Genomic DNA, 23,443 nt, shown 5'->3' on the forward strand with positions numbered 1-23,443 from the left:
AACAGACAACACAGAGTTACACATGGAGTAAACAATTAGCAAGTCAATAACACAGTAGAAAAAAATGGGCAGTCTATATACAATGTGTGCAAAAGGCATGAGGAGGTAGGCGAATAATACAATTTTGCAGATTAACACTGGAGTGATAAATGATCAGATGGGCATGTACAGGTAGAGATATTGGTGTGCAAAAGAGCAGAAAAGTAAATAAATAAAAACAGTATAAAAACAGTATGGGAATGAGGTAGGTGAAAAAGGGTGAGCTATTTACCTATAGACTATGTACAGCTGCAGCGATCGGTTAGCTGCTCGGATAGCTGATGTTTGAAGTTGGAGAGGGAGATAAAAGTCTCCAACTTCAGCGATTTTTGCAATTCGTTCCAGTCACAGGCAGCAGAGTACTGGAACGAAAGGCGGCCAAATGAGGTGTTGGCTTTAGGGATGATCAGTGAGATACACCTGCTGGAGCGCGTGCTACGGATGGGTGTTGCCATCGTGACCAGTGAACTGAGATAAGGCGGAGCTTTACCTAGCATGGACTTGTAGATGACCTGGAGCCAGTGGGTCTGGCGACGAATATGTAGTGAGGGCCAGCCGACTAGAGCATACAAGTCGCAGTGGTGGGTGGTATAAGGTGCTTTAGTGACAAAACGGATGGCACTGTGGTAGACTGCATCCAGTTTGCTGAGTAGAGTGTTGGAAGCCATTTTGTAGATGACATCGCCGAAGTCGAGGATCGGTAGGATAGTCAGTTTTACTAGGGTAAGCTTGGCAGCGTGAGTGAAGGAGGCTTTGTTGCGGAATAGAAAGCCGACTCTGGATTTGATTTTTGATTGGAGATGTTTGATGTGAGTCTGGAAGGAGAGTTTGCAGTCTAGCCAGACACCTAGGTACTTATAGATGTCCACATATTCAAGGTTGGAACCATCCAGGGTGGTGATGCTAGTCGGGCATGCGGGTGCAGGCAGCGATCGGTTGAAAAGCATGCATTTGGTTTTACTCGCGTTTAAGAGCAGTTGGAGGCCACGGAAGGAGTGCTGTATGGCATTGAAGCTCGTTTGGAGGTTGGATAGCACAGTGTCCAATGACGGGCCGAAAGTATATAGAATGGTGTCGTCTGCGTGCAGAGGTGGATCAGGGAATCGCCCGCAGCAAGAGCAACATCATTGATATATACAGAGAAAAGAGTCGGCCCGAGAATTGAACCCTGTGGCACCCCATAGAGACTGCCAGAGGACCGGACAGCATGCCCTCTGATTTGACACACTGAACTCTGTCTGCAAAGTAATTGGTGAACCAGGCAAGGCAGTCATCCGAAAAACCGAGGCTGTTGAGTCTGCCGATAAGAATTTGGTGATTGACAGAGTCGAAAGCCTTGGTGAGGTCGATGAAGACGGCTGCACAGTACTGTCTTTTATCGATGGCGGTTATGATATAATTTAGTACCTTGAGTGTGGCTGAGGTGCACCCGTGACCGGCTCGGAAACCAGATTGCACAGCGGAGAAGGTACGGTGGGATTCGAGATGGTCAGTGACCTGTTTGTTGACTTGGCTTTCGAAGACCTTAGATAGGCAGACATTATTATGAGTTGTCTTCCCCTCAGCAGCCTCCACTGCTTTGCAATTAGTTTGTTTGTTTTCAGTTGTTAGCATTTAGCTAACAACGTCTATGTGAATTTGCTATCAGTTTGTGCTAATTTGTTAGCATTCTGGAAATGGAGGGCAATAGGTTTTTCTTGTGTTTTTAGCACCCACTCATGTGCTATGCCGGGAATACTGTAAATCCCGATATGAGAGAAGGATGGTATGACAATATGAAAATCTGGATACCGCCCAACACTAATCACCACAACTACCACATCTACCTACCACAACTACCACACCTACTTATCCCAACTACCACAACTACCACCCCTATGTACCACAACTACCACACCAACCTACCAAAACTAATAAAACTGCCACACCTACCATACCACACCTATCATCATCACAACTACAAAACCTACCATCACCAAACCTACCTAAAACAACCACCACACATATGTACCACAACTAACACACCTACCTACTAAAACTGCCACAACTACCAAACCTACCTACCACAACTACCACATCGACCTACCATGACTATCACACCTACCCTCAACACACCTACAATCCACCAATACCACAACTATCACATCTACTATCATCAAACCTACCACACCTACCATCACCACCTACCACAACTACCTACCCAAACTACCACACCTATAATCACCATACCTACCATATCTATCATCACCAAACCTACCAAACTTACCTACCATCACCACTTCTCTCAAACCTACATCACAAAACCTAACACACCTACCATACCTCCCTTCACCAAACCATCCATCCAGACATAAGGAAGTGGATGGCTGCAAACGTTCTACTTTTAAACTCGGACAAAACAGAGATGCTTGTTCTAGGTCCCAAGAAACAAAGAGATCTTCTGTTGAATCTGACAATTAATCTTAATGGTTGTACAGTCGTCTCAAATAAAACTGAAGGACCTCGGCGTTACTCTGGACCCTGATCTCTCTTTTGAAGAACATATCAAGACCATTTCAAGGACAGCTTTTTTTCCATCTACGTAACATTGCAAAAATCAGAAACGTTCTGTCCAAAAATGATGTAGAAAAATTAATCCATGCTTTTGTCACTTCTAGGTTAGACTACTGCAATGCTCTACTTTCCGGCTACCCGGATAAAGCACTAAATAAACTTCAGTTGGTGCTAAATATGGCTGCTAGAATCCTGACTAGAACCCAAAAAATGGATCATATTACTCCAGTGCTAGCCTCTCTACACTGGCTTCCTGTCAAAGCAAGGGCTGATTTCAAGGTTTTACTGCTAACCTACAAAGTATTACATGGGCTTGCTCCTACCTACCTCTCTGATTTGGTCCTGCTGTACATACCTACACGTACGCTACGGTCACAAGACGCAGGCCTCCTAATTGTCCCTAGAATTTCTAAGCAAACAGCTGGAGGCAGGGCTTTCTCCCATAGAGCTCCATTTTTATGGAACGGTCTGCCTACCCATGTCAGAGACGCAAACTCGGTCTCAACCTTTAAGTCTTTACTGAAGACTCATCTCTTCAGTGGGTCATATGATTGAGTGTAGTCTGGCCCAGGAGTGGGAAGGTGAACGGAAAGGCTCTGGAGCAACGCCCTTGCTGTCTCTGCCTGGCCGGTTCCCCTCTTTCCACTGGGATTCTCTGCCTCTAACCCTATTACAGGGGCTGATCACTGGCTTACTGGGGCTCTCTCATGCCGTCCCTGGAAGGGGTGCGTCACCTGAGTGGGTTGATTCACTGATGTGGTCATCCTGTCTGGGTTGGCGCTGTGCTTTGGTAAAGTGGGTGGGGTAATATCCTTCCTGTTTGGCCCTGTCCGGGGGTGTCCTCGGATGGGGCCACAGTGTCTCCTGACCCCTCCTGTCTCAGCCTCCAGTATTTATGCTGCAGTAGTTTATGTGTCGGGGGGCTAGGGTCAGTTTGTTATATCTGGAGTACTTCTCCTGTCCTATTCGGTGTCCTGTGTGAATCTAAGTGTGCGTTCTCTAATTCTCTCCTTCTCTCTTTCTTTCTCTCTCTCGGAGGACCTGAGCCCTAGGACCATTCCCCAGGACTACCTGACATGATGACTCCTTGCTGTCCCCAGTCCACCTGACCGTGCTGCTGCTCCAGTTTCAACTGTTCTGCCTTATTATTATTCGACCATGCTGGTCATTTATGAACATTTGAACATCTTGGCCATGTTCTGTTATAATCTCCACCCGGCACAGCCAGAAGAGGACTGGCCACCCCACATAGCCTGGTTCCTCTCTAGGTTTCTTCCTAGGTTTTGGCCTTTCTAGGGAGTTTTTCCTAGCCACCGTGCTTCTACACCTGCATTGCTTGCTGTTTGGGGTTTGAGGCTGGGTTTCTGTACAGCACTTTGAGATATCAGCTGATGTACGAAGGGCTATATAAATAAATTTGATTTGATCCATCACCACACCCACCAAACCTACCTACCTACCTACCACAACTATCACACCTACCTACCACAACTATCACACCTACCTACCACAACTATCACACCTACCTACCACAACTATCACACCTAACATAAACACATCACCATACCTACCATTACACCCACCGTCACCACACCCACCATACCTACCATCACCACACCTATCACATCTACAATCACTACACCTACCATCATACATACCATCACCACACCTATCACATCTACCACCACCACACCTATCACATCTACCACCACCACACCTATCACACCTACCATCCCCACACCTATCACACCTACCATCCCCACACCTACCATCATACATACCATCACCACACCTATCACATCTACCACCACCACACCTATCACATCTACAACCACCACACCTATCACACCTACCATCCCCACACCTATCACACCTACCACCACCACACCTATCACATCTACCACCACCACACCTATCACACCTACCATCCCCACACCTATCACACCTACCATCCCTACCATCACCACACCTACCATCCCTACCACCACCACACCTACCATCATACATACCATCACCACACCTATCACATCTACCACCACCACACCTATCACATCTACCACCACCACACCTATCACACCTACCATCCCCACACCTATCACACCTACCATCCCTACCATCACCACACCTACCATCCCTACCACCACCACACCTACCATCATACATACCATCACCACACCTATCACATCTACCACCACCACACCTATCACACCTACCATCACCACACCTATCACATCTACCACCACCACACCTATCACATCTACCACCACCACACCTATCACACCTACCATCCCCACACCTATCACACCTACCATCCCTACCACCACCACACCTACCATAATAAATGTGGATGGGTATGCTGCTTCATTCAATGATCACGGTATTGTAGAAGGTAGATACAGGAGTAGCCTATAGTCTACAATAATAACGTCATTGAATGTACTATAGTATCATTTATTTAATTGATCACGTCACTGCAGCTGTTCTACCCCCCCCCCCCACTGCTCTTCCTCCACCACCAACCTCATCCTCTTCTCCTGTTCAACTCATTTGACGCCCCACTAGAAAGGACTGTACATACAGTTGAAGTCAGTATTTTAACCACTCCACAAATTTCTTGTTAACAAACTATAGTTTTAGCAAGTTGGTTAGGACATCTACTTTGTTCCCCAAAAAAATGTGCCGAGAGGTTATTTCACTTATCATTCACTGTATCACAATTCCAGTGGGTCAGAAGTTTACATAAACTAAGTTGAATATGCATTTAAACAGCTTGAAAAATTCCAGAAAATGATGTCATGGCTTTAGAAGCTTCTGATAGGCTAATTGACATCATTTGAGGCAATTGGATGTGTACTGTGAGGTTCTGTGTTACACACTATAGCCCTTACCATATCATATGTGATGGAATACTATTTGCTGTTGGCTTGTGTGGGTATATGTGTTATGCAACATAGCTGACTTGAGACATTGTTAAGGCCTTTCTCATGATGGAAAAATACAGAATAACATGAAGACGGGTACTGTGCAATGAGTTGTGGGGGCACATTCAGAACGTAGTGTTGGGAGAACAAACGGTCTTTTGTTAGATAACAGGAGCCAGGTGTGAGATAACTGTATTGAGTGTGTGAGCGCATAGATATTCTACACAACTACAACGACTGACCGCTGAAGCGCCAAGGAGGCTGGGACCAGCTCGTGCGCCAACAATCAACGATAGGCTGAGTGAGTTTAAACCACGCCCAGTCTCTACTCTGACAGGCCGGCTCGGAAGCAGGAACTACTTCTGTCAAGAGTATATTATAATATCTTTGTCAGGAACAAGTCAGTTCTCTGTTTGCCCTGCGAGGTGGGACAGAGAGCCCGTATATACGAAAATTGCATTTACCACTTATTGCTTAGCTAATAAAAATACATAGTATACAATGCTTGTCGTCATGGGAAAATCAAATGAAATCAGCCAAGACCTCAGAAAAAAATTGTAGACCCCCATAAGTCTGGTTCATCCTTGGGAGCAAGTTTCAAACGCCTGAAGGTACCACATTCATCTGTACAAACAATAGTACGCAAGTATAAACACCATGGGACCACGCAGCTGTCATACCGCTCAGGAAGGAGACGTGTTCTGTCTCCTAAAGATGAACGTACTTTGGTGCAAAAAGTGCAAATCAACCCCAGAACAACAGCAAAGGACCTTGTGAAGTCGCTGGAGGAAACAGGTACAACAATATCTTTATCCACAGTAAAACGAGTCCTATATCGACATAACCTGAAAGGCCCTCAGCAAGGAAGAAGCCACTGCTCCAAAACCACCCTAGAAAAGCCAGACAACGGTTTGCAACTGCACATGTAGACCAAGACCATAGCTTTTGGAGAAATGTCATCTGGTCTGATAAAACAAAAAGAGAACTATTCTAAAATTCACCAAATGTATTGTGGGAAGCTTGTGGAAGGCTACTCGAAACGTTTGACTCAAGTTAAACAATTTAAAGGGAATGCTTCCAAATACTAATTTAGTGTATTTAAACGTATGACCCACTTGGAATGTGATGAAAGAAATAAAAGCTGAAATAAATCATTCTCTGTCCTATTATTCTGACATTTCACATTCTTAAAATAAAGTGGTGATCCTAACTGACCTAAGACAGGGAATCTTTACTTGGATTAAATGTCAGGAATTGTGAAAAACTCTGTTTAAATGTATTTGGCTAAGGTGTATGTAAACTCCCGACATCAACTGTACATACCCCTGTGCCCATCTCATTGCAATATGGCCCATCCAGGGCCTCAGCTGGACACCTACAATGTGAGAAATGTAAACACGATGCTATAATTGTGTGTGTGTGGTTTGAGCTCCAAGAAAAGACATGAGTGTGATGTGCCCCTCTGTTTTAATGTTGAAATGCCATGAATGGAAGATGACAAAGGAGATAGTGATGAGGGTGAGAGCATCCAGTATGAAAATAAAGACCCCTTGGGATCTAAAATGAGTGTGGGGGCCCCCTTGTGTCTCCTTTCTGTCCGTTTGAGGATACTACAGTCACCCCTGGTGGAGGATCTTGGAACACTGCTATTTAAGAGGTTGATGAAAACCTTCAATGGTGGTGGTGCTATGTTGCATGTTATCTTGAATACCAATCAGCAGTTTGAGGACAGAATGAAATGGTGTAAACTTAACAGGTTGAACTTGTTGAGGACACTCTTCTAAAAAGGGGTTCCAACAGGGTTCTTGGCTGTCACCGAAGGAAAGTCCTTTTGGTTCCAGGTAGAACCCTCTGTGGAATGGAGCCCAAAAGTGTTCTACCTCGGCACAGAAGGGGTTCTACCTGGAACCAAAAAGGGTTCTCCTATGGGGACAGAGGAATAATCCTTTTAGGTTGTAGAAAGCACCTTGTTCTTAGTGTAGGTCTATATTGCAGTGGTGGTTCAGTGGTTTTCTGTAATACAATAAATGGTGGTGGGGAGTTAAGATGATCTGAAATCATATGAAACATCCCCACGCATTCATTTATTGATGATAGCCAGTGGTTTAAAGTACTTAAGTACAACTACTGCAAAGTACTTCTTAAGTCGTTTTTTGGGGGGTATCTGTACTGTATTTTACTATTTATATTGTTGCCAACTTTTACTTTTACTTCCCTACATTCATAAAGAAAATAATGTACTTTTTACTCCATACATTTTCCCTGACACCAAAAAGTACTTGTTACATTTTGACAGGTAAATGGTCCCATTTCAAATCAAATCTAATTTTATTTGTCACATACACATGGTTAGCAGATGTTAATGCGAGTGTAGCGAAGTGCTTGTGCTTCTAGTTCCGACAATGCAGTAATAACCAACAAGTAATCTAGCTAACAATTCCAAAACTACTACCTTATAGACACAAGTGTAAGGGGATAAAGAATATGTACATAAAGATATATGAGTGAGTGATGCTACAGAGCGGCATAGGCAAGATACAGTAGATGGTATCGAGTACAGTATATACATATGAGATGAGTATGTAAACAAAGTGGCATAGTTAAAGTGGCTCGTGATACATGTATTACATAAAGATGCAGTAGATGATATAGAGTACAGTATATACGTATACATATGAGATGAATAATGTAGGGTATGTAAACGTTATATTAGGTAGCATTGTTTAAAGTGGCTAGTGATATATTTTACATCATTTCCCATCAATTCCCATTATTAAAGTGGCTGGAGTTGAGTCAGTGTGTTGGCAGCAGCCACTCAATGTTCGTGGTGGCTGTTTAACAGTCTGATGGCCTTGAGATAGAAGCTGTTTTTCAGTCTCTCGGTCCCAGCTTTGATGCACCTGTACTGACCTCGCCTTCTGGATGATAGCGGGGTGAACGGAAAGGCTCGGGTGGTTGTTGTCCTTGATGATCTTTATGGCCTTCCTGTGACATCGGGTGGTGTAGGTGTCAAGGAGGGCAGGTAGTTTGCCCCAGGTGATGCGTTGTGCAGACCTCACTACCCTCTGGGCGGAGCAGTTGCCGTACCAGGCGGCGATACAGCCCGACAGGATGCTCTCGATTGTGCACCTGTAGAAGTTTGTGAGTGCTTTTGGTGACAAGCCGAATTTCTTCAGCCTCCTGAGGTTGAATAGGCGCTGCTGCGCCTTCTTCACGATGCTGTCTGTGTGAGAGGACCAATTCAGTTTGTCTGTGATGTGTATGCCGAGGAACTTAAAACTTGCTACCCTCTCCACTACTGTTCCATCGATGTGGATAGGGGGGTGTTCCCTCTGCTGTTTCCTGAAGTCCACAATCATCTCCTTAGTTTTGTTGACATTGAGTGTGAGGTTATTTTCCTGACACCACACTCCGAGGGCCCTCACCTCCTCCCTGTAGGCCGTCTCGTCGTTGTTGGTAATCAAGCCTACCACTGTTGTGTCGTCCGCAAACTTGATGATTGAGTTGGAGGCATGCGTGGCCACGCAGTCGTGGGTGAACAGGGAGTACAGGAGAGGGCTCAGAACACACCCTTGTGGGGCCCCAGTGTTGAGGATCAGCGGGGTGGAGATGTTGTTGCCTACCCTCACCACCTGGGGGCGTCCCGTCAGGAAGTCCAGTACCCAGTTTCACAGGGCGGGGTCGAGACCCAGGGTCTCGAGCTTGATGACGAGCTTGGAGGGTACTATGGTGTTGAATGCCGAGCTGTAGTCGATGAACAGCATTCTCACATAGATATTCCTCTTGTCCAGATGGGTTAGGGCAGTGTGCAGTGTGGTTGAGATTGCATCGTCTGTGGACCTATTTGGGCGGTAAGCAAATTGGAGTGGGTCTAGGGTGTCAGGTAGGGTGGAGGTGACATGGTCCTTGACTAGTCTCTCAAAGCACTTCATGATGACGGAAGTGAGTGCCACGGGGTGGTAGTCATTTAGCTCAGTTACCTTAGCTTTCTTGGGAACAGGAACAATGGTGGCCCTCTTGAAGCATGTGGGAACAGCAGACTGGTATAGGGATTGATTGAATATGTCCGTAAACACACCGGCCAGCTGGTCTGCGCATGCTCTGAGGGCGCGGCAGGGGATGCCGTCTGGGCCTGCAGCCTTGCGAGGGTTAACACGTCTAAATGTCTTACTCACCTCGGCTGCAGTGAAGGAGAGTCCGCATGTTTTCGTTGCAGGCCGTGTCAGTGGCACTGTATTGTCCTCAAAGCGGGCAAAAAAGTTATTTAGTCTGCCTGGGAGCAAGACATCCTGGTCTGTGACTGGGCTGGATTTCTTCTTGTAGTCCGTGATAGACTGTAGACCCTGCCACATGCCTCTTGTGTCTGAGCCGTTGAATTGAGATTCTACTTTGTCTCTGTACTGACGCTTAGCTTGTTTGATAGCCTTGCGGAGGGAATAGCTTCACTGTTTGTATTTGGTCAAGTTACCAGACACCTTGCCCTGATTAAAAGCAGTGGTTCGCGCTTTCAGTTTCACGCGAATGCTGCCATCAATCCACGGTTTCTGGTTAGGGAATGTTTTAATCGTTGCTATGGGAACGACATCTTCAACGCACGTTCTAATGAACTCGCACACCGAATCAGCGTATTCGTCAATATTGTTAACTAACGCAATACGAAACATATCCCATTCCACGTGATGGAAGCAGTCTTGGAGTGTGGAGTCAGCTTGGTCGGACCAGCGTTGGACAGACTTCAGCGTGGGAGCCTCTTGTTTTAGTTTCTGTCTGTAGGCAGGGATCAACAAAATGGAGTCGTGGTCAGCTTTTCCGAAAGGAGGGCGGGGCAGGGCCTTATATGCGTCGCAGAAGTTAGAGTAACAATGATCCAAGGTTTTTCCACCCCTGGTTGCGCAATCGATATGCTGATAAAATTTAGGGAGTCTTGTTTTCAGATTAGCCTTGTTAAAATCCCCAGCTACAATGAATGCAGCCTCCGGATAAATGGATTCCAGTTTGCAAAGAGTCAAATAAAGTTTGTTCAGAGCCATCGATGTGTCTGCTTGGGGGGGGGGGGGATATATACGGCTGTGATTATAATCGAAGAGAATTCTCTTGGTAGATAATGTGGTCGACATTTGATTGTGAGGAATTCTAAATCAGGTGAACAGAATGATTTTAGTTCCTGTATGTTTCTTTCATCACACCATGTCTCGTTAGCCATAAGGCATTCGCCCCCGCCCCTCTTCTTACCAGAAAGATGTTTGTTTCTGTCTGCGCGATGTGTGGAGAAACCCGCTGGCTGCACCGCCTCCGATAGCGTCACTCCAGTGAGCCATGTTTCCGTGAAGCAAAGAACATTACAGTCTCTGATGTCCCTTTGGAATGCTACCCTTGCTCGGATTTCGTCAACCTTGTTGTCAAGAGACTGGACATTGGCGAGAAGAATGCTAGGGGTGGTGCACGATGTGCCCGTCTCCGGAGACTGACCAGAAGACCGCCTCGTTTCCCTCTTTTTCTGAGTCGTTTTTTTGGGTCGCTGCATGGGATCCATTCCGTTGTCCAGTTTGAAAGACAGAACACAGGATCTGCGTCGTGAAAAACATATTCTTGGTCGTACTGATGGTGAGTTGACGCTGATCTTATATTCAGAAGTTCTTCTCGACTGTATGTAATGAAACCTAAGATGACCTGGGGTACTAATGTAAGAAATAACACGTAAAAAAACAAAAAACTGCATAGTTTCCTTGGAACGCGAAGCGAGGCGGCCATCTCTGTTGACGCCGGAAGGCCATATTACCAAAACGATTTCTCCAAACCCAAATGTAAGTGTTGATAATAGTAGTCAGGGGTCTTTATGTCAACATGATTCTGCTTTTATGTAGTTCTGATATTGGACCTCTTAAGACTTTTTCTGCTCATCTTTTCTAAGATCCCTTTTCCATCTGTTTACCCAGAAATCAAATCCTTCACTGTTTGAAAAATGTATCTCGAATTAAATTAAATTTTAATTTAAATCTAATTTGATTGGTCACAACACATGGTTAGTAGATGTTATTGTGAGTCTAGCGAAATGCTTGCACTTCTAGTTCCGACAGTGAAGTATTATCTAACAAGTAATATCTAACAATTTCACAAATACCTAATAGACAATCCTTTCACATGGAAATGCCCTACTGTACCTCTAGAGATACTATCCATCCCCAACTAGTAATAAAGTGGATGGGCTGGTTGCTACTGGCCTCTCCAGCTTCAGGCTGAATCCCACCCATGATGAGAGGAGGTTTACTGGACATACAGGGAGAAACTACAGTCTGAATCACACCCATGATGAGAGGAGGTTTACTGGACACACAGGGAGAAACTACAGTCTGAATCACACCCATGATGAGAGGAGGTTTACTGGACACACAGGGAGAAACTACAGTCTGAATCACACCCATGATGAGAGGAGGTTTACTGGACACAGGGAGAAACTACAGTCTGAATCACACCCATGATGAGAGGAGGTTTACTGGACATACAGGGAGAAACTACAGTCTGAATCACACCCATGATGAGAGGAGGTTTACTGGACACACAGGGAGAAACTACAGTCTGAATCACACCCAATTTGAGAGGAGGTTTACTGGACATACAGGGAGAAACTACAGTCTGAATCCCACCCATGATGAGAGGAGGTTTACTGGACACACAGAGAGAAACTACAGTCTGAATCACACCCAATTTGAGAGGAGGTTTACTGGACATACAGGGAGAAACTACAGTCTGAATCCCACCCATGATGAGAGGAGGTTTACTGGACACACAGGGAGAAACTACAGTCTGAATCACAGGAGGTTTGGACTGGAATCACACAGATGAGAAACATACAGGGAGAAACTACAGTCTGAATCACACCCATGATGAGAGGAGGTTTACTGGACACACAGAGAGAAACTACAGTCTGAATCACACCCATGATGAGAGGTCTACAGGACACACGGGGTGAAACTACAGTCTGAATCAAACCCATGATGAGAGGAGGTTTACTGGACATACAGGGAGAAACTACAGTCTGAATCACACCCATGATGAGAGGAGGTTTACTGGACACACAGAGAGAAACTACAGTCTGAATCACACCCATGATGAGAGGAGGTTTACTGGACACACAGGGAGAAACTACAGTCTGAATCACACCCATGATGAGAGGAGGTTTACTGGACATACAGGGAGAAACTACAGTCTGAATCCCACCCATGATAAGAGGAGGTTTAGTGGACATACAGGGAGAAACTACAGTCTGAATCACACTCATGATGAGACTACCTTTAAGGCTTAAGGGTTTGGTTAATCTTAGGGTTAATCTTAGGGTTAAGGTTAGGGTCAGTTTTAGGTTTCAGATGTTGGCTAGACGGGCTGTCAATGGGATGTTGGCCAGAAAAGTCCATTTAGTCTTTCCCTTCTCAAACCTGTCCTCCCCCTAACCAGTTCATACAGTGTATTCCACCACCAGCACACCTGATTCACTAATCAGAGGTTTGGATGATTAGTTGACCAGTGGAACAAAGTGGACTGGATCTAGGTGAACTATGTGGAGAGTCTTCCAGGGACAGTACAGTACAGACTGAGAAGCTCACAACAGTGTAGTTTACTCAACTCATTCAAACGATCATGAATATTGTTTAGAGAGAAGATCTGCACAAGGGCATAGCGTTTAAGATATAGCAAGAAAGGACAATATGCAAGGTAGCCAAAGTGTAATCAAAAGTCATAGGCCTAATCATCAATAAATATGAAATATAAGACCAAAATATAATCTACATATAAAGACAACATGTCTTCTACATGTGTTATAGAAGAGCTCCCTTCTCATATCCCAGGTCATGTTTGGACTGGAACGTGACAACTATGCTCTGCAGGCTATGCGCATCTCCCCAATAGACAACTTTCCTGAGTGCAATGTCATTAATGTGACCGATATGTACAGTATAATAAGCAGAGTGAAGAAGGAAAAGATCCCACCTCTGACGCACAGCAGAGACATCGCTGCTGAGATTTCCTCTGGAGCAAGAGTCCCTCAAGAATTTAAAAACAGTCATTGCGTTTCAATGAATGTCCTCCCCAAACGCTTGTTGCATCGTGATCTATCCTCCCAGTCCCTTGGGATTTCAGCGGATGGATGATGCGCCGCTGCCATTTACTTGGATGAGAAGTTGGATGAACGCTCCTCCAGCTCACGATACGAAATGGTGGAGAACTACAGTGTAATGATGTGTCGTTCACGAACGAACGGCTGTTTTTGAACGGATATTTTTGTTGAACGTCGGGAACCGAATTGCATCGGTGAAAGAGCCATTCATCTGGCTCTATGATTTGCAAACTGCTTCTGCTGCTTGTTGAGCTCAGAACAACGTTTTTCTGTAGATAAATTACAACATCATTATCTAAAGGGGGTGAATCCTCACTGCAGAAATAATAAATAGTGGGGAGAGTGGGTCAATCTGGTCCACGAGGATTTATTTCATTGAACTTCAGGCCCATACAAAGACAAATCACACAACATAGACTACCAAATAACCGTAGGCAAAAATACACGAAATAAAAGTCAAGTGAAAATAGTTCTGACTTAATTGAAGCCTACCGTTTGTTCTTTACATTTAATATTAGCATTTTTTTCATTGTTCTAGATTGATTTTAAGCATTTTGAAGGAAGATCCGTTTATGAAGCAAATGAACCCGCTCTTTTTCTTGAACGGAGCCAAATGTGCCGGTTCACCGAAAAGACTCAGAAAGCCCATCACTCCGACAGCGGAGAGATGAGATCCAAAGAGAGCACCACAACATCACCAGACACACTCAACAGGCAGGCGGTAAGGGCGTTGGGACTTGACTGTCACAGGGACAAACTAATACGAGGTTATACTTCATTGGAATAGGCGGTTCTTGAGGTAACGGTGGTCAATTGAAAACGGATCGACTGGATTCTTGTACCCCGGGGAACAGGTGTCGTCCAGCAGTTGGTGATGGTGACATACTGAACAGTTTGACCTGGACAGGTGCACCAGAGCTGTGATTGTATGTTTGTTTGTACAGTTATGGCTGTAATGTTATTATTTTGTGTTCTCACTAAACCCCCACATTTGTATTTGTGTGGGAAATGTTTGTAGGCTATGGTTGCTGTTTGTATTTCATTGAACTTTAGGCCCATGCAAAGACAAATCACACAACATAGAATTCCAAATAACCTTAGGCAAAAATACAAGTGAAAATAGTTATAAATGTCTTTATCAATTATGAGTAGCTAAACAATATCGACTTTTGGACACAGATGCGCAGGAGAACCCCGAGCTGTCAATCAAGCAGGCGCGTTGAACGGATTATGACGCTCAAGCGTTCCAAATGACGCAACAATACAGCTCCAGACCAGAGAAAGTTCATGCGGAAGATATTCTTCAGTTCAACACTAAAACTGCGCGTTGACACGTGTGATTTGAGGTGAGTCAAATGTTTACGAAAGTTTACAATACATTAATCGTCCGCTAGCCTACTTAGCCTATACTTTTGTCATGGTAAGATAACACACGTGAAGGTGAACGTTAATGTATTTGAAATATGTTTTCTTTCTGCCATTATATAGCTAGCCTAATAAAATACAATTATTTATAATTGCTTTGTTATTTCTGTTGCTATCAATCACACCATCTGTATCTACTCTTCTGTCTGTCTGTCAGACTATCTGAATTGTCTGTGTACTGTCTAGCCAGCACATGCCAGAAAGGTTCTTTCACAAAGGCTCATATTCACAAAGTCTCATAGAAGGAGTTCTGATCAATTATCAGTTTTGTCTTTTAAATCAAACTGAATACGTTTTGATGGACAGGAGGCGACCTGATCCTAGATCAGCACTCCTACCCTGAAACACTTTGTGAACAATATCCAGGTGTACTGTGATTATGAAGTTGTGATGAGGTATTATTATATTAGTTGTGCTGATGCATGATGGGTTGTAGGCTAGAGCTTGAGGAATCAACTCTGAAGACTGTTTCTGAATTCACTGACCTGGTGAGTAAATGTTGTGTACAATGGCACCATCTAGTGACAGAAACATAGAAACACACATTGTTGCTGAACGAAGCCATCTATTTATTTTCCAGAAATAAAACTTGTAGACCTTTCCTGCAGTCACTGAGGAGATGGATGCCTCTTCTTCTCCTGGACGATCTCCGTCTCCTACTGGGACTGTCTTCTTACCCCCTCCTATCATATGGAACAGTCTGTAAGTCATTCATCACATAACCTAGCTCTGGTCCAGGGCATTATGTCTCCTACTGGGACTGTCTTCTTACCTCCTCCTATCATATGGAACAGTCTGTAAGTCATTCATCACATAACCTAGCTCTGGTCCAGGGCATTATGTGCGGCTTGCTGAAGGAAGGCTCAGTGTCTGCAAGCTGTACGTAACGCCCTGGACCAGAGTGACACATTACCCACCTCTGGCCATCATGGACAGTCAACTCATCACATTCATGTACTATAAGTCACAGTTGTGTGATGTGTTATTAAAGACAGTTACATTGAGCAGAAGTTGAATTATTATTTTAATATTGTAGTAAATTGTCTGAGTTCACTTCCTAAATAATGTGTTGACATTCCTTTGCTCCCAGCTACAAGCAGGCAGAGATGGAGGTTCACTTCCCGAGAGAAGAGAAGAAGACCTGTACAGAGAAGGAAGCCCACATGCTTGAGTTGATGGGGAAGGATCGAACGATCCGAAACCAGAAGAAGGAGATGGACAGACTTCAAGTGTGCCTCTGGGAGGAGGAAAAGAAGAAGAGGAATGGTGGATCGGAGATGGACAAGATCATTGAACAATTACAGTCTGAGTCAGACAATCTCCGAGCCCTTTTAAAAGATGAAAGGAGGAGAAGAAGAGTAGAAAGGGGTATATTGAAAGAGTGGAAGGCTGAGATCCTGAGACTGAGGGAGGCAGAGAGCCAGAGGGAGGCAGAGAGCCAGAGGGAGGCAGAGAGCCAGAGAGAGGCAGAGAGAGAGAGAGATGCAGAGAGAGAGAGAGATGCAGAGAGAGAGAGAAAGGCAGAGAGACAGAGAGAAGCAGAGAGACACAGAGAAGCAGAGCGAGAGAGGGAAGCAGAGAGACAGAGGGAGGCAGAGAGACAGAGAGAAGTAGAGAGACAGAGGGAGGCAGAGAGACAGAGGGAAGCAGAGAGACAGAGGGAGGCAGAGAGAGCCACAGAAGCAATAGAGCACCAGAGAAAAATGCAGGAGATCCACAGACTCAAACAACTGCTGGATCTTCTGATGGTGGACCTACAACTGGCCCACGTAAGACATGTCATTGTTATTATTAGAAGGCAGTGTATATTTACCAGCTGAAAATGAATAGTGGCAGACAGCGGTACGCTAACCCAATGTTAACTTTTATTCCTTTCCTTAACCCTTACCTTAACCTCACTGAAACGATACCTGACCTTTACCTTAACCCAAACCTAGGTCCTGAACCTAACCTTCATTTATCTCAACCCCTATGCCTTTCTTCTGCCGGTTGAATATCCTCTTCCTTATTAACGTCATTACTGTTGTTGTTGTTGATAACTGTATCTGTGCAGGTTGTAAATAACTGCATTAGTGAAGCCTCATTTGTATAAACATCAGAGGCAACATTGTTGTAACATCACACAAATTGTAACAGGAATTTCTCAAACCCCTAACTGAATGGGCAAGAAGGTTGTGTGTTTGTATTTGTACACATTTTGGACATAATTGATACCATAAAATGTCTCGTATTTTTTTCTAACCATGATAATACATTAATTGACAATGAACTGTCCAGATGAATTGATCAAAATGACCCCGTTATTGATGTTGTCCAGTGTTTGATTCAATTATCTAGCTCTAGGTTGTATTTCTGTGTATCATTCTCTGCAAATCCTTTGAAAGTATGTCTTTGTAATAGATTATCACTAATTTAACCTTTTAAAATGAAGCAAGAGATTGAGAGATTGAGGCTATGGCAGAAAGTCATGGAGGATCAGCGACCAAGACTGGCCTGGAACAACAAACCTATTGAGACAGGAAGAGAGAGGGAAAGAGAGAGGGAAAAAGAGAGAGAAAGGGAGATGGAAAGGGAGAGAAAAGCAGAATTGGAAAGACAAGAAATGAAGAAGAAAATGGAACAGGAAGAAGAAACGATAAAAATGTTAGAACGAGAGATTGAGAGATTGAAAGAGATTGAGAAGGAAATCATATTTGAAAGAGAAAGAGACGTGCGTATTGCAGAGAATGAGAAAGTCAAACTGGTTAACGAAAAGGTAAAAGAGTTAGAGAGAGAGGTTGAGAGACTGAAAGAAGATATGACAACAAAAGAGATTCAATACAAAATCAAATTTGAAAGAGCGAAAGAAGCGTTTAGAAGACAGAATGAGAGAGTGAAACAGGTTAACCAAAATGTACTAGTGTTAGACAGAGAGGTTGTGAGAATGAAAGAAGAGATTAGATTGAAAGACGAGACTGAACCAGAGAGAACATTTGATAGAGACAGAGAGAGAAAAATGATTGGAGACGAAGTGAAGAGGAGATGAAAAATAGAGTGGAGAGAGAGATGGAGACGGCCCTCCTCAATGACAAAAAGACGTCTGAATTGGAGGAAGTCTTCAAGAAAATCAAGGAACAGCGGATAGAATTAGAAAATATGGAAACAGACAAATATAAATGGACACAGAACCAAATGGACATGGAGGAGAAGATGGAGGGTGAGCACAACAAACAGAAAGAGGTAGAAAGAAAGAGAATGGAGAAAATACCAAAACAGAGACAAGAAGAAGATGAGAAGAAGAAGGAGATGGAGAGAGAAGAAGAGGAGAGACGCAAACAGAAGCACATAGAGATGGAAGAGGAAGAAAGAGAGAGGGAGAAAGAGAGACAGAGACAGATCAGAAGACAGAGAATGGAGAAGAGACAGAAAATTATGGAAAGAGAAGAAGAGAGACAGAGAGAGATTGAAAGAGAGATTGAAGAAGAAAGATGTGGACAGAAGCAAATAGAGATGGAAGAGGAAGAACGAGAGAGGGAGAAAGATAGACAGAGAGAGATTGAAAGAGAGCATGAAGAAGAAAGATGTAAACAGAAGAAAATAGAGATGGAAGAGAAAGAAAGAGAAGAAGAGAGACAGAGAGAGATTGAAAGAGAGCACGAAGAAGAAAGATGTAAACAGAAGCAAATTGAGATGGAAGAGGAAGAACGAGAGAGGGAGAAAGAGAGACAGAGAGAGATCAAAAGAAAGATCATGGAAAAGAGACAAAAACATATCGAACAAGAAGAAGAGAGACAGAGAGAGATTGAAAGAGAGCACGTAGAAGAAAGATGTAAACAGAAGCAAATAGAGATGGAAGAGGAAGAACGAGAGAGGGAGAAAGAGAGACAGAAAGAGATTGAAAGAGAGAATGAAGAAGAACTATTTGAACAGAAGCAAAAAGAGATGGAAGAGGATAAACGAGAGAGGGAGAAAGAGAGACAGAAAGAGATCAAAAGAAAGAGAATGGAGAAGAGACAGAAAATTATGGAAAGAGAAGAAGAGAGACAGAGAGAGATTGAAAGAGAGATTGAAGAAGAAAGATGTAAACAGAAGCAAATAGAGATGGAAGAGGAAGAAAGAGAGAGGGAGAAAGAGAGACAGAGAGAGATCAAAAGAAAGATAATGGAAAAGAGACAAAAACATATCGAAAGAGAAGAAGAGAGACAGAGAGAGATTGAAAGAGAGATTGAAGAAGAAAGATGTAAACAGAAGCAAATAGTGATGGAAGAGGAAGAAAGAGAGAGGGAGAAAGAGAGACAGAGAGAGATCAAAAGAAAAATAATGGAAAAGAGACAAAAACATATCGAAAGAGAAGAAGAGAGACAGAAAGAGATTGAAAGAGAGCACGAAGAAGAAAGATGTAAACAGAAGCAAATAGAGATGGAAGAGGAAGAAAGAGAGAGGGAGAAAGAGAGACAGAAAGATATTGAAAGAGAGAATGAAGAAGAACTATTTGAACAGAAGCAAAAAGAGATGGAAGAGGAAGAACGAGAAGAAGAGAGACAGAGAGAGATCAAAAGAGAGAATGATGAAGAAATATGTAAACAGATGCAAAAAGAGATGAAAGAGGAAGTACAAGAGAAGGAGAAAGAGAGACAGAGAGAGATCAAAAGAAAGATAATGGAAAAGAGACAAAAACATATCAGAGGAGAAGAAGAGAGACAGAAAGAGATTGAAAGAGAGAATGAAGAACAACTATTTAAACAGAAGCAAATAGAGATGGAAGATGAAGAACGAGAAGAAGAGAGACAGAGAGCGATCGAAGAGAAAGAGAGACAGAGAGAGATCGAAGAGAAAGAAAGACGACAACAACAAGAGGAGAGAAAGATCATGTTTGAGAGAGATCAAGAAGAAGAAAGTATATGGAAACAGAAGCAAATTGACATGGAGAAGGAGGGAAGAGAGAGGGAGAACAAGAGACAGAGAGAGATAGAAGAGATACACAGACGACAACAACAAGAGGAGAGACAGAAACAAAAGGAGAAGGAGAAAGAAAGGGAGAAAGACAATGACAATCAGAGAGCGATGGAATTAAGAGATCAGCAACAGAAAGAGATGGAGAAAGACAAGATGATTATGAGACAAAGGGAGGAAGCAGGAAGAAGAAAGGAGGGGCAGAAAAATATTTTAGGGGAAATTGAGGGACAGAATGAACTGGAGATAGAACAGGAGAGAGAGATGGAAGAAAAGCAGGAAGTGATTAAGGAAGCAGAGGAAGAGTACGGGGAAAGAGAAGAGAGAGGAAAGGAAGTAAGCATGAAGAAACATGTAGTAGTTAATGTTAAAGCAAAAGCACGGGAAGTCTTCAATAGGCGTAAAGAGAGGAGGTTAGAAGTGTTGAAGGGGGAACGAGAACACATAGAAAGAGGACAACAAATCAGGAGGGAGAAGGAGGAAAGACGGCTGGAGATGGAAAGAAAACAGGAGAGGGCAAGACAACAAGAGGAGCAGGATAGAAAACGAGAGATTGAAATCGCTAGACAGAAAGAAATGTTGAGACTAAGAGAGGAGGAGAGGCAGAGAGAGGATGAGAGAGAGGAGGAGAGAAAGAAAGCCATTAAATGCCATTTATCTTTAATTAGAGAGAGACAAAAAATAATACAGGCACAAAAAAGAGAGGAGATGGTGGAAGAGGAAAGAAGGGAGATCCTTGAGTACAAGAGGGGTGACTTAGAGGAGGAGAAGGAAGATGACAAGGAGGACATTCTCCCACCTGATAAAAGTATCAGAAGGAGAGCCGTGGGCTGGGTAAACAAGAAGTGGGAGAAGAGGAACCTCAAAAAGATCGAGAGAACCTGTCAGAGAGAAGCTGAGGAGGGCGATAAGATCGTCCACATAGGTAAGACCTGTTTTCCCTCTACTTATGACATCATCCTCTGTAGTCTCCTCTACACACATACGTTCCACACCAGTCATCATGTTGCATCATTGTTTCAATATAAAACAACTGTCCAAAATGGTCAAGCTGATCTGGTATCAACTTAAATGTAATGTACACAGGGAATTTAGAATGGAAAACTCAACTGGATCTCAATGACCCTGGTCTAAAGTAGTGCATCATAGCCTTTTGAGGCCCTAAGAAACATTTTGTTCAGGTTTTTGACTACATTTCCTCCCAATCTACACTTTGCAACGAGGCGTAGAGAACATATTGCATTTTTTAAGCAAGTTTGCTGCAATTCTACACATTTTCCCATGGGGCGGAGAGAATAATTAGCTGTTTTTAAATCTATTTCCTTCAATTGTACACATTTTGTCATGACTTATGGAATGTTAAGATAATATCTGAATGAAATTGACTAACAAAATGAATGGGGGCTCACTGTAGTTCAAAGCCCCTGGGTAATATGACCAAAAAAGGTTTTGGGGGGGTCAGGGGGCCCCTAGTTGCCATGGGGCCCTAAGCAATCGCATATGCCTAGGGCCGGCCCTGGCACTTTACAAAGGATAGGTGCCATTTGGGACTCATGTTAAACTCTGGGTCAGGTCAATTCAGGATGGGAGTTATTTAAATGTATTAACAAACTCCATGCCATGCTCAAATGAGAAGAGTAAAGAATCATTGAGATCCAATTGTGTTTTCTATTCCTAATTCCCTGTGTCCATTACATTTAAGTTGACACCAGATCCACTAAGTTGAATGAGAACTCTACTTCTTCTCCCCTGCCAGTCATCCCTGGACCCATAAGGCTAACCATGACCCGGGCAGAGAGAGAGAGGGAGAAGAGGAAGGAGCTGCTGAAGGCTGAGGAGAGAAGGAAGAAGATGGAGGATTTCAATAAGCAGTGGAGAGAGAGGTCCCTGCTTAAAAAACACACTCATCAACAACTGAAGGAGGAGAGGGAGAAGATGAAGGAAAACTACCTGGATCAGATTAATCTGGAGGCTGATGCTCAAATCAACACCCGGTGTCTAACCACCCAACACAGCCACGACTTCAACCAAGGTCAGGAATTGCCGGGGTGGGCGACAGGCCAACAAGTAAGCCAAGAGCCTGTTGCATCTGGAGATGGCCAGCAGGAGGGGCCAAGGAGGCAACAGGCATGGGCAGAGAACCAGGAGGGGAGTTCAGAGAACCAGCAGGAGGGGCCAGAGAACCATCAGGGGGGGCCAGACAGCCAGCAGCTAGAAGCTCCAGAAGAGGCTGACACATCAGAGCCAATCTCCAACACAAAGACAAAGAAAAAGCCAAGCATCTGGAAGAAAATTAGGATGAGGTAAAGAATGTTTAAACATCTATTCATGTTTTACACTGTTAATATACATGTCATCACTTTAAAAAGTGACATTATCCAAATGTGAGGGTTTAGTGTACATGCAACACACATGTAAATATATAGATACTTACCTGTCTCTGTGATCTCTTACAGCCTTCCTGATGTGCTGTCTGCCTAGAGCTGGAACTCAATGAAGCCACAGTTCCACTGAGGTTACGTTGGTAATTAAAAGTGTCGCCCAATAATTCTTCCCCCTCTTTAAGTCATCGAGCCACATTTCCTCCTCAAAACATTATAGTCTCCTCAAGCCAGCAAGTTTCCTCTTTATCAGGCAACAAACCATCGAAGGTCAGTGACCCTCCTCCCAAGAACAGAGACTCTCATCTGTATCCTAGTAAAATTCATCTCTGCTTACCACCTCTACAGTCCTAGAAAATATCCCAAAAATGGAAATAGTTTCAACAGAAGTCCTCCCCTCAGACCAGTGGCTCCACAGACCAGAGTTTCTCATCTTTATTCAAGTTGAATGCAACTCTGATCATTTCCACCACCTCTCCTGTTAAGGGGAGGTGCTGAAAAGGAGGTCTGGGAGGAGGTCTGCAGGTAGCCTGGACCGGACCGGTAGCAGCTAAGTTGCTGGCTCCATCCCGGGCAGAGCTGCTCAAGTCAGGCCAGTGATGTTTGATGATGTCATTTTTGTTAGCAAAGTTTTATTCTTTAATAAAAGCATTTAGTAAAAAAGCAATATTGTTGTTACGGTGTGGATTGTTTTGTTATTTATTAGAATTGAAACATCCAGTAGTCATGGTAGATGTTAGACTTTCAATGAGACACCTGACATTCCATCAGTTTGATACAATGTGTGACATGTTATATTAGAGAGGAGTCTTCTATACACATCTATTTTAGACCATAGGAGAAATATCAGATTGAAATAGCTTCTCTAAGAGTCTGAGGAGAGAGCAACAGTAGACGCATCGTTAGCTCTCCCACCTCCAGTTCAGTACTTGGATATCTGTCATTTAGATTAAGACAATGAGAGACCTAGGATGGACATCGTCAATATCACCATTTGTTCAGCACTTTTGAAATGTACAGCGACAGAATTTTTAACATGGGCCATTCTTACAGTGTTCTCCCTGTACACCAAGTCATAA

The 23,443-nt window shown here is 43.7% G+C and overlaps 1 protein-coding gene across 2 annotated transcripts in view; it reads left to right on the forward strand.

The window, feature by feature from the left end:
* The window catches only part of LOC127907180 (trichohyalin-like), a 30,886-nt gene extending 8,188 nt beyond the window's left edge, over positions 1-22,698 (forward strand). The window contains exons 1-3 of one of the 2 annotated variants that reach the window (XM_052460968.1): positions 18,991-20,908; positions 21,740-22,286; positions 22,440-22,698. In XM_052460968.1, coding sequence (XP_052316928.1) covers positions 19,033-20,908; positions 21,740-22,286; positions 22,440-22,464 — 2,448 coding nt within the window. In that variant the 5' untranslated portion in view covers positions 18,991-19,032 and the 3' untranslated portion in view covers positions 22,465-22,698. Of the gene's footprint in view, positions 1-18,990; positions 20,909-21,739; positions 22,287-22,439 lie in introns of those variants that run through there. The other variant, XM_052460969.1, reaches the window with a different exon arrangement.
* The last annotated feature ends 745 nt before the right edge of the window (positions 22,699-23,443 follow it).

The sequence above is a fragment of the Oncorhynchus keta genome, chromosome 14 (assembly GCF_023373465.1).
Source record: "Oncorhynchus keta strain PuntledgeMale-10-30-2019 chromosome 14, Oket_V2, whole genome shotgun sequence".
Taxonomy (NCBI): domain Eukaryota; kingdom Metazoa; phylum Chordata; class Actinopteri; order Salmoniformes; family Salmonidae; genus Oncorhynchus; species Oncorhynchus keta.